General features: G+C 37.8%; 1 protein-coding gene across 1 annotated transcript; it reads right to left on the reverse strand.

The window, feature by feature from the left end:
* Positions 1-6,082: 6,082 nt before the first annotated feature.
* Positions 6,083-9,017, reverse strand: LOC137271948 (uncharacterized). The gene is made up of 5 exons (XM_067804330.1): positions 9,002-9,017; positions 8,757-8,879; positions 7,991-8,137; positions 7,459-7,587; positions 6,083-6,267 (listed from the first exon to the last, which is right to left on the reverse strand). Exons 1-5 carry the CDS (start codon positions 9,015-9,017, stop codon positions 6,083-6,085), a joined length of 600 nt encoding a protein of 199 aa, XP_067660431.1.
* Between the last annotated feature and the right edge of the window lie 4,004 nt (positions 9,018-13,021).

Here is a 13,021-nt window from a genome sequence, read left to right on the forward strand (position 1 = left end):
AAATATTAGTTTTGCAGATGCAAAAAAACTTGCCCAAAGATCAGACTTAACAGAAACGTATGCTTCTGTTACCAGAACATCGCCTTCGCCAACCGTGAATGTAATCAAATCTGTGTGCTGTCAACCTAACCCAACCTAACATGGGTTAATACTGACACTCCTCAGACTTTGCTTCCTGAATCATCCACACAAACTGTTGACGTACTTCCGGAGCCCATAAGTGTTCAGGATGCACCTTGTTCACAGGAGAAATTATCTCAGACAAATGCAAAACGGACGTCTCAAACAAATATGAAAGAAACTGGAAAAACAAGTTTAAATCTAGATCTGAATCTTCACAAAAGGATCAAAGTGGAAGAGCCTCAAAGGTAACAAAATCCAACTATTTAATAAGTTCGGATCCTTAGAAGACATGGACGTTTCCGAAAACATCCAAACAAGGGCACATAGCGTGTCGCCCTCCAAATGAGTGCGGGCTAGATCCCCAATAAATCCCCCCAAAAGATAGTTTATTCCAATAATATTGTACAGTGGAACTGTAGAGGATTGAGGACTAATTTACATGAATTACAGCTATTAATCCAAGATTTTACACCTTCAGCAATATGTCTCCAAGAGACATATGTAAAACAAACAGATACATTTGACCTTCGTCAATGTAATGCATATCATTCTTTTTCACCTCCGGGTGATAGAGCCACTGGCGGGTCATCCGTTCTAGTCAGACAAAACGTCATTCAAAGCCCTGTTTCACTTAATACTAATATGCAGGCTGTTGCTGTGAGAATTACTTTACATGTAGCGTTTACGCTATGCTCTCTTAAATATTTCGCCGTCTTCGACGTTGGCCAAAACTGATCTTCAAACCCTGTACTGACAACTTCGAATGGTCAGTCCACGATGACCTCTGTGGAAGTGACCATTTTCCTACTATATTAAAAGCTGTAACTCCATCTGATGTTCCTCCATCATCAAGGCGGAATTTTAAAAAGGCTAACTGGGCTTTATGTGAAACACTGTGTGCGGAAAAACTTAAACCTGAACGTTTTATTGACGTTTCTGATGCTATTAAATGCTTTTCTGATGAACTTAATTCCAAAGTCTTCTGCAGTTCCACACATTCGAAAACCATGGTTCAGCGATGAATGCAAACAAGCTAGGAAGGCAAGGTAAAAAGCTGAACATTATTTCCGTCGCCATCCTATGGTGCATAATTTAAATAAATTTAAAATTTTAAATGCTCAAGCAAGGCGTACTTTTAAACTTAACAAACGCCGATCTTGGCAAAATTATGTATCTAAAATAAATTCTCGGACACCCATGTCCAAGGTATGGAACATGGTCCAGAAAATTAAAGGTAATGGTAATAAATCTACAGTCCATCATCTTAAACATGGAGATCAATTACTTACTGATAAATCAGATATTGCGAATACACTGGGCGAAACTCTCGCTAAACATTCTTCCTCTTCTAATTATATACCTAAATTTCAGCAATATCAAAAACAACAAGAACAGAAAACTATCAATTTCAATTCTGATAATGGGGAAGATTATAATGAAACGTTTTCTATTCATGAACTCAATACTGCCCTTGATCAAGCTCATGACACTGCTCCAGGAGCTGATAACATACATTATCAACTACTGAAGCACTTATCAGAATCTTGTTTAGAGACGCTCTTATCAATTTTTGATGGTATTTGGACTTCGGGGAAATTTCCTTCTTCATGGCGTGACGCTATAGTAGTACCAATACCTAAACTTGGACGTGATCATACGGATCCGTCCAATTATCGTCCGATGTCATTAACAAGCTGTGTTTGCAAGACCATGGAACGCATGATAAATAATCGACTTGTTTGGTACTTGGAAACAAATAACCTCATAACAGATATACAATGTGGTTTTCGTAACAAATAGAAGTAGTGTCGATCACCTAGTGCGACTGGAATCATTTGTGAAAAAACGCACTAATTCATAAACAACATGCTGTGTCTATCTTTTTTGATCTAGAAAAAGCATATGACACAACCTGGAAATATGGCATTATGAGACATTTACATGATTTCGGTTTGCGAGGTCGTTTGCCTCAATTCATAGCAAACTTTTTAAATAACAGACAATTTCAAGTCCGCGTGGGTTCTACCCTGTCTGATCATTACAATCAGGATCAGGGTGTTCCACAAGGCAGTATTGTGTCTGTAACACTTTTTAGTATCAAAATAAATAGATTGTCAAAAGTTTTAAACGATTCAATTGATGGATCGTTATTTGTGGATGATTGTAATATTTCTTGTCGTGGTAAAAATATGCATACCATTGAACGGCAACTGCAGCTGTGTTTAAATAAAATAAATAAATGGTGTCTTGAAAACGGCTTTAAATTGTCTAAATCCAAAACTAATTGTATACACTTTTGTAGAAAATATAAACCTTATAAAGATCCTGAACTCTTTCTAAATGGATTTCCCATTAAAGTTGTAAAGGAGGCAAAGTTCTTGGGAATAATGTTTGACTCACATTTAACGTTTCTACCACATATCAAATCCCTCAAAACTAAATGCCTAAAGGCACTTGCCTTGTTGAAAGTCGTTTCAAATTCTAAGTCGGGAGGGGATTAAGCTACCCTCCTGCAGCTTTATCGATCACTGATCCCGTCAAAACTTGATTATGGCTCCACTGTATATGGTGGAGCCTGTAAAAGCAACCTAAGACGTTTAGATTCTGTTCACCATCAAGGTCTAAGACTTTGTCTTGGCTCGTTTCGAACTTCACCTGTTGACAGCCTGTACGTTGAGGCTGATGAGCCATCTCTTGAGCAGCGATGTATAAAACTAGCTTTACAGTATGTAACAAAATTATATTCCAGTGAGTCAAACCCTGCATATAACTGTGTTTTCAGTTCTCTGTATGAGGATTTATACAAAATGAAATCTTCTTTTGTTCCGCCTCTTGGTTTAAGAATTGGTTTAACCATTTCCTTCTTCAGCCGGCATTGAGCTGGAATACATAGCTCCTTCCCGTCTTCTGTCTTCTCCTCCTTGGCAGTTGATTAGGCCCCAAGTGGACCTAACTTTAACATCATTAAAAAATCAGAAACTAATGAATTACATTACGAACAAGAATATAATCGATTAAAACATAAATATAGCAATTATAAACCCTAATTTACAGATGGGTCCAAGGACGGTGGCGCAGTGGCTTGTGCCACTGTCATTGGATCCAGAACAATATCTTCTAGATTACCAGATAATAGTTCTATTTTTACAGCAGAAGCTAACGCGATACTAACAGCTCTTAAATATATTGAAAGACACCCTAAACATAAATAGTATATTATCTATTCCGACTCTTTTTCTTGCCTTCAGGCTATTAAAAATATTTCTTGTAAACATCCACTTCTAATTGAAATTATTGAATTGTCTAGTAATCTTGCTACTGGCCAGTGCGACATAGTCCTTTGTTGGTTACCCAGTCACGTTTTCTGGCATTTCTGGCAACACAATGGCCGATCTTGCTGCAAAGGCAGCACTCAAAAAATCTGTGACACCACTTCTTATTCCATACTCAGATTATAAAGCTACAATAAGATCCTTTATATGTTATCTGATGCAGAAGAAATGGGATACCCAGGTAGGTATAAATAAATTACATGCAATAAAACCTTATATCGGTTACAGTTACTTGGGTTGTCAGTCCAGATTTGAGGAGGTCATTATGCGACGATGTCGCATTGACCATACGAGGTATACTCACGAATATTTATTAAAAGGTGAAGATCCTCCGTTTTGTATCCCTTGTGATGAAAGAATCACAGTCAAGTATGTCCTGCTTGACTGTATTGAATATTCCATCACAAGGGATATATTTTTTAACTCACGAACTTTGAAGGATTTTTTAAATAATGTTAGCTCTCATTTAATTATTGCATTTTTAAAAGACTTAGATTTGCTAAATGAATTGTAAATAGATAAATATTTTATTCTTGGAAGTTTGAATTAGTTACTTAGAGTGATAGTGGCTGTATCCTCGAGGGGGGTTAAAGCACTGTAAAATTATTGTCCTCCTGAGAGGGTACGTAAGTCCCAAAACATTTAAAGTACATCAAAACATTCCACTGTTTCTAATCGTAGAATACCTGTCTTTTTAATTTATGGCTAGATTTCCTGAATTGCTAACGGCTGAAGGGATGATGTAAATCCAGCTAGGGTCCATGCAGGAAGCAAATGTACTGTAAGTCCCCATGGTCCCTAGTATGGTGATCTACCTTCTGTCGTTGGTGATATATAGCCCGTGTGTTATATTGTATTGTCCTAATAGTGATCTTAGTTTTAACTTTCCAGACTAGTTTTAAATTGTAACTGTGATATTCTACTTGTTTTACTGTCCTTTGCTAACAGGTTTATTTATGAAATATATATCATCCATTTCAGTGTTAAATGTTCTCGTCACGATATGTCTGAAATATTGCCGGTGTGACGTTAAATATTAACTCACTCACTTTAAGTACGTGCCATTTGGTGCGGAACAGGATTTGGTGTGTCGACTTCCTGTACTAGGAAAAGGAACTGTTAACCGAGCCAAACATTGTGTTTCTAAGCCACACTGTGTACATATAGAGACTATAAACGACTAGGATATTTTCAAGACAATAATCCGTCCCCATGGAAGTCTGTGGGAAAACATTTGGTTTTGTGTAACCTGAAGACATTCATTCTTTGCTGCAGCTACAGACAATATTCACACAAGCGGCGTGTGTCAACTACTCATGACATATTTTTACGACCCTAACGCATGTGCTTGAAATTGAAAGAAAGTATACAAAGTCAATATTAACGACAAAGGTTAGATTGGATGGGACTGGAACACAGAGTGATCCGATATCCAATCATTGACATTCCCATTTTAATGTAAATACATGAACGTATATATCCACGGATGCGGCAATTGATTTTAATTCAAGTAGTTTTCAACGGTCACTTTAACTACTACGTGATGCTCAAGGCCTTATACATTATGACAATGTCGATACATAAACCGAACTAGGATTTTGAAACTGAAATTGCAGCAGGGTGCAACGCATATTGCGCACTCTAAAAATGCCATAAATGTTTACAGTTCAGTGGATAACGAATATGCTGCCTGGGCGAATTTCAAAAAAGATGTTTTGAAAGGGTTAAAAATGAATGAGGTCCCTTTGTTTCCAGACAATGACCTATGACATAAACAATCCATATGCACGTACTAAGACATTGTAGGAACAGTGTAGATACTGTTGTTATTAATATGTGTATGTTCGGGTTCACCAGTTGTTGAAGTCGAGGCAACTGGCTTTGCTAAGTAGTACAAAGAATATGTCAAGATGAAGTGTGCACGAGGCAGTCCCACACTGTGCCCTGACATCACCCATGTTTTCACTCCTCATGCATACACAATATCATTTGGGCTAAATGTACTTATCAAACACTAAATGTAACCACAGTGAGAAATGAGACTGAAATTGCAGGACACGATCTTTACATCACCATTTACCTTTTAAATGAAAACTAATAAAAACAATTCACAAGTTTATAAATTATGTATATTTCACTTCATTTTAAAACACGTGATCCCTTTCAGTGTGAGAGTTTATAAACGCGTTGGTGACCATTGATAATAAATCATTTGCCCTGATAATGACCGAGTTTACAAAATAGAAGTAAACAAAGAGGAGATGTCATCCTTTGTCAGATAGGTCTTCCAAACCACGAGAAAGCTAGGATTGCTTAATATGAATGCATATTCAGTAATCGATCTGTGTTGCGAGGTTTTCCAAAGTCGGCTGTCTGTGATATCGGTTCCATTTGGATCTGTTTCAAAGATGAGTCACCTTGATACTTTTTGATAAAAAAACCCCAGTTTTATGAATTGGTATTGACACAGACATATCTAAAGTTGATAACACAATGGGGGTGTTCTGTCAGACTACAATACAACAAATAAAAATGTCTTGAATCTATTTTGGCTTTAACAGACACGAAGGTACATTGTTTGTGTAACTTTAGGAACCTAGGGAAATGTTATCCTGGTAAAGTGCTGCCTAGCCGTTAGTTCGTGATGTGGAGACGATGTCATCGTTAGTGTTCGCGGCAGCAGCGGTTGGGGCCTGTTCGTTCCAACTGCACACCACCTCAGTAGTTGACTCACACATACACTGGAAGTTGAGCACCATGTACCACTTGTTTACATCGAAGCAGTTCTTTTCGTCAAGTATCCCACATTGCTCTGCAAAAATGGAATATACTCCCTTGAAAAGTGTACAATGACAACAACATTCACCTTGTCAGTCAGGAAATATTTGTGTCCAGGGCAAAAACATATTTTATAAACCAACTGGTCATTTGACCCATAATTGTCGTTAGAGGCAACTAGTGGAATTGGCTGGCTTGATTGACACTTGTCATCTCATCTCGGGTTTGTAGATCGATGCTCATGCTGCAGACCACTAGATTCTCTCGACAAGACTCGATTATTTACAGACTGCCGTCATATGGGTGGGACATTCCTCTGCGCAGCGTTAAATAACAACTAACCAACCATCATGTTTGGCACGTACAACACCTCGTCTAACACGTCTAATCCTTATAATGCATTTGTACAAGAATACATCCATACTATGTTATGTGAGTGTATTTTCTGTAATTTCTATTATCATGGATTAGTTATCATTGGGTCACAATGTTTAGAGTTTTGAGTGATTATGGATCACGTTTCGTGTGTGTTTTATGGGACAGTGTTTTAGCGGCGCGCCTGTTAAGGTAGGGCTTGGGAGTTGCCTCCCTTTGAGCAATCTTCTGTGCATGAGTGTGTTCTGACTGCTGTTAAACAAGAGTCCGATCGCGAATGTTCCATGTTTCGCTGGAATGCTCAAGAATCAGTGATTGTATATGTAAGGATGGTTGTTGTGTGGACGGGACACACACATATGGACTTACACTCGGAGTTACTGGTGTTGTGTGATCATTCGGCCTACCTACATCTTTTTGCCCCTTCGTCAACGCCTGACCTACATTCAAGACAGTTCGCTGAGTAACATTTACTGTAACTGTTTCTCTCTGAAAGCCAAGACTTTGGTTTGATATCATATTTTGTGACCCATTACATTAGATTTGACTCAGTTGCATTGTACTAGAAACGTCTATTGTAATTTAAAATCATTGTATCTCGATCTTTGGTCAATGCATATTATTTAATATTTTAGACTTGTTGGTGTTAAATTTTGCGGGATCATATGGGATTTCTTACACCTATTGTCACGGCAGATTATTCTTTGTAACAACTAGTAACAGGTAATGTATGTGTTAAAGTCACATATCGTGGAATGAAATTCTGGAAATAAAGATACATAATATAAAGATACATAATGTAAGACCATGGCATAAAGACCAGTTCAAGGAACATAATTACAAAGCGTACCTTTAGCACCGGAGTTGACGAGCCACATGTATTTCTTTCCGTTGAAAGTGTAGTCCGAATTTTTGCACACAAATGCTTGGCAACCATACCGTTCCAGTCCCGGTACACAGCCACCGTTTCCCATGCAGCCTGTTAACGGGTAGAATATGCAGGAGAGTGATTTGCGTGTTATATATGTAGGTAGCTGTTGGATCATGTGGGTGTTCTGTGATGTGTCACGGAATCACAGTAGCGTTATCCTCGGCATTATCATACCGGCATGCAACTTCAAGAACATGGTGACTAAAGAGAGGAGTAATATTAACCTTGTGTCCAATTTATGTCGCCTTTCAATACAGAGTTCAATATAAATGGAAGACATTTGATATCAAATGGAGTTCAATCCATCATTCCATCCATCCATCTACATATCTATCAATCAGGTTCATTTCACGTAAGTGTATTTAACCATAAGTGTAAGAAAAAAAGTCTGTTGTCATAAATAAAACACAGAACACATCTTACCAGGCAACGGGCTGCTACAGAACCTCACCTGAACCTTCTTGAAGACTGACACCGGTTTGGGTACAGAGGTAGGTGACACAAGGCCCTGTGATATCCAAACTAAACTCGCCACCATAGCTTTTCGTCGTTCCGTTTATATCGCATCCCTCTCCGTTCAGAGTGTACACGATTTCAGCTGAAAAAATACTATTGTTTCATCTTCGGTAAGTACTCTAGTGTGAAGTTATCTGTATAATTATAAATACCACCCATTGTCCCATGAAATGCATGTCCCATAGTTAAGAAGAAAAGAAAAAATTCAGACACGCGCGCGCCAAAAAAGACAGGAAATGAAAAACAATAACCCGCACGAACATCAGTCTTATTCTGCCCATGACTTTGTTGTGTCACACGGTTCCATGGAATCACATATTTGGCTTTACTTTTTTCATGATAATGTCAACAATATCGATCACTGGAGTACCTGATTCATCAACTGACCTCATATAGACAGAGCACTGCTGAGCTTTCGTCTATCTACAGGCATCATGTTTGACCATCCTATATCGTCCTATTTGTTCTAACAGGAATTCATAATTTGTTGTTATAACAACGCTTATGTAAGTGGATGTCAAATATCATGATTTACGTCAGATATAACAAGCATCACAAGTTGAATCAGCATCTTCTCGCTGCACCATGGCTGTAGTTCTTCCAGTCAGATGCATAAATACCATGTGTTGAAAATACAGTGCACAGTTAAACGTGAAAATATCACAAATGTTGTGGTCGCAAATTGTGTTCATTCTGTTTACCATATAGTTCAGGTTGGAGTGTCATTGAAATTATCCCTGGTCTGCTCATCACAGCCGGCATCAAGGTAACGACAATGGTCATCAACACCCAGCGCAGTGCCAGTGCACGGCGACGTGATGTAGCTGAAATAGACATGATCACGTTTACCATAGGTATCAACAGTCATGTATGGGAGATTCAATGTAAATGTATCAGTTTTTTTCACAAAGCATCCAACCATTCGACTTTAAGACCATATACTTACGCTTCTCCATTGGCATTTTGCAGGGATGGTTTTCCTGAGATGACTTTTCAGAGATGACTGTGTACGAAGAAGATTTGACATAAGCCCACATCCTATTGAATCCTTTAGGAAATGGCGTTCATCCTTCATTGTAAACCAAACAAAGAGGTAAACCACCTTACGCAACATCTGTGACCGTGACAAATACTTGGCTACGACAAAGTTTCTAATACAGCAGGCACGGCAATTGATAAAGATGTGTACACATATCAAAGTTTGTATTCATCGTAGAGTCAGGTATATTATGACTATTGTCATGGAAATGCCTGGTGATAAAATATGAAGAAGAGACCCTTTCTGTAATCAAACAATACTGACTGTATATAAAGCATTGGCCTAAGCATACGATTGACGCCAATAAGTTACGAGGCAGCTATTTCATGGCATTATTTCAGTAATAGTGCCTGCGGAAGTATACAAGATGATCCCCCTGGGTTCACATTTCGATCTGGTCCTATTTCGATGTTGTTAAGCACAATTAAGAAGGCGGTTGCAGAATATTTGTTCCTTGAGTAAAATTGTCTCTCGGCATTTCAAGTGATTAAATCGATGCGCAGTCAATTTTTAGATGACACTGATATTAAATGTATGAAACTGAACGACAGCTGATTGCTCGGAATGAAATTTCAGAAAGGCGTTATGAATGTTCCAGTACAAGCCAATGAGCTTCATACTGACTGGCATCATGTTTTTTTAAAAGTCTTTTTTATCGAACGAAGGTTATTTTCCGAAAGCGTCATGTTTTCAAGTCCTGTCACTTAACCGATATTTTTTTTCTATGTATTCGAACCATCGATTTTCCGTCCGAAGTCTGGCGGGAAATGTCCATGGAGTTCACAGCTAGATGGTGAAAGTGTGGAGTATTTACCTTGTTTTGGTACAGGTATAATTATGACATGACTGTCTCACAAGGGTTATGAAATACCTAGAACTTTACTCGTGCTGGCCTTTTCACCTTTGCGCTGCCCCTGGGACATCTGCATTTTATGCATTCTATATTTTATACATTCTCTATTTTGTACATTCTGTATTTTATATATTCAGTTCTTCAGAACACATGGATGTCACAAACTGACAAAGCCTATTTCTGCTGTTCAAGAAACAACGAGTCGCCTTTTCTCACTAACTAAACCTCACCAGCAGGTGTTGTAATGTCTCGAGGCAAAGAACGTGGGCTGAATTTTGTTACGACGGAGCTTCGGTCAGCAGTTAAAAGTGTTAATACAAGTTTAATTGGCATATGAGAAAACGAGTTCAAATCGTTTTGAGGCAGGACATTGTGTTTGTACATTTGACGCAATGTTTAGAAGAAAGTCCCCAGATTGAGTGGGTGATTCTACTTTTACGTGGCGTTTATTATTATTCATGCAGTATCACTGCGGATGACAAATGGGGGAATCATATAGGGGAATCGAACCGGGGGCTGACGAGATTGCAATTTAACCACTACCGGCATACTCCTTTAGACGAGTCTTCAAATACATTCAGCATATCATTATTCCTCCTATCACTGTCAATACACGCGCTATTGATTCGCCAAAGCATTACAGCTGATCGTAATGTATATTTAAATGGTAATGTTACAATACAAAATATTATTAATTACGGAAGATGAACGTGTAGCAGTGCACAGACCCATATTAGTCAAACATAAAGGGAAACTTTCCCCACATCTGTCTGTCTTCGCTGGCAGATCATACGCTTCATACGATTTAAGCACAGACGAGTTACGCCCCTTCCCTTCCCGGTTTTGCTCTGAATTATTTGATTCTCGGGTCAGATATAATCGAAACCTTTCTGTAACACCCCACCCCCAAAACTATCTGAAAAATGTTCTTGATTCCTTATTTATTGTAATTCTTATTACAAATATAGCAGGGCTGCGTCAGGCACACACAGACAGCAGAAACTGCTTTTGCTGTTCTTCAATGCCCGACGTTTTATTAGAGATGCGTATTGGTGAAAACAATAACCCTGAGACAATCAGGTTACAACATAATAACTGTAAAGTTATAAAATAGTTGTTTCAGTAACCAATTACTGTGTACAAAATGTCTTCCATTTGTGTTATATCATACTAGTATATAAACAATACATAAACCTACCAGGTGTGTGGGCCTAGGTTTAGGGGACGCTGTTGTCTCTGTATCAAATGCTTGTCTGTAGAGGAAATAATAATACTAATATGTACAGACGTGCTAATAACGAACATATACAAAGAATCCTCAGCAATGATACAGTATTCTAACATACTGGCTGTAACTGAGCAAGAATAAGATCTCATTCATTCATTCATTCATGGTTACAAAGCTATACTTGTGTTCATCTGTTTATCACACACTTTGCCTCATACTAATCATGTTATTGATATTACATTATAATGAATACAGACTATTGGGCCATTTACACCAATAGGAACATCAAATACACAGTACTATGCATTTGAGAATAGCAAACACTATTACAACTACCAGATATGTCCAAATATGATATCGCATGAGCAATAAGTAAATAAAATAGCCAAATTATCTCAGAATGCGATCCAAAGGCTTTGTCCAAAGATATGTCCCAGCAAATCAACGTGTCATATCAACACACTGACGATTGAATGCGGAGTGACCACAAACCTTGACAATGTAATGTGTAAAAGTGTAAAGTTTAGCTGATTGCCCAAGCTAGCTATGAAGACAAAAGGAGCCGACCTAAGTGGAAAAGGGCTTATGTTATTGTGTTTTGTGGTGGACATACTGTTAACATGCTCAGTGAACTGTCTGTGAGTGATAGTTAAGGCAGGCTGAGTAATAGGATAAATAATTTGACTAAAACTATGCAATGAATTTTGAAGAACTTATTTACATGAATTCTAACCAATACACAGCGTGTTAAAATATACAAAATCTGTCACTGCCACACAAAATTTCCTTGGGCATGTGGCAACGACTGATTAAAAGACAAACATTATATATGATAGGCGATACGCTCTAGGTTCGAGGCATTCATAATATTTCTGCGAAAGAAAGTTGTCTCTTTATATAATAACGAAACAAACGCGCATGGCTACACTGAATAAGAGTATAGACTTCCTTAACCATAAGTGAATTGTTTCAAATCACACAAAATCATCAGCTTTGACTGCTATTTAGTACGTAATTTTCTTAATGTTCCTCTAAGTATATAATTCGTGTTCATGTTCTTGTTGTTCCAAAGTAATGCTCTTTTTGCGTGTTACACGATACTCTGTACATTACTACAGGAATGTAATCACACACACACACACACACACACACACACACACACAAATAATTAAATATAACATAAATTATGAATTTTAGACGTTACGTTATAGCAACGAAAAGTAGACACGAACTCAATCAATAAATTTGCTGTGTTACATGGAGTCACCCTTGAGATTCTCCGGGTCAACTTGAAGGTATATTTAACAGGTATAGGTCTGGCTGAGTGATTAGTGCATTGAAGCATATGCAAACGTCGTCCTAGTAGTTACACCACTCAAGTGTTCTATACAGTTTGAACATGATTGGAAAACAACAAAGACATCTTATGTTGGACGAGGTTGTATGTTTAGTCCAGATCCTTTTATATTTCTTATCCGAAAAACAGCGAGACCCTTGTTGTAAAGTTATATATTTTTCAGGAAAGATCAAACATATAGTTATATAGTTATGGAAGAACGTTATGATGTAAACTGAAAATCGTCGTATAAAATATACCATTTGTTAACCTACAGATTCATCACCATTCTTTTGTACAGAGCAGTAGTGTGCACACTTTCAAAATATGCCGAGTACCGACATGGATCTTAAAATATTACATTATAAAGTGATCAATATCCGATCTAAATCAAATGAATGTATGGTAACATTTTTTTGCTATGAACATAATCTAACAATGATACAAACAAACATGCCAGTCATTTTGTTGGACTCAGACGCCCAGAGTTATGTCCCTTAGCTTACATTT

Source organism: Haliotis asinina, chromosome 2, assembly GCF_037392515.1.
Source record: "Haliotis asinina isolate JCU_RB_2024 chromosome 2, JCU_Hal_asi_v2, whole genome shotgun sequence".
In the NCBI taxonomy this organism is placed as follows: Eukaryota; Metazoa; Mollusca; class Gastropoda; order Lepetellida; family Haliotidae; genus Haliotis; species Haliotis asinina.

Excerpts from the sequence above, each read along its gene's own strand:
- LOC137271948 (XM_067804330.1), bottom strand. Across the intron at positions 8,138-8,756 it reads ACTCCAACCTGAACTATATG|CTGAAATCGTGTACACTCTG; the intron begins GTAAACAGAATG and ends GTATTTTTTCAG. Across the intron at positions 7,588-7,990 it reads CAGTCTTCAAGAAGGTTCAG|GCTGCATGGGAAACGGTGGC; the intron begins GTGAGGTTCTGT and ends ACCCGTTAACAG.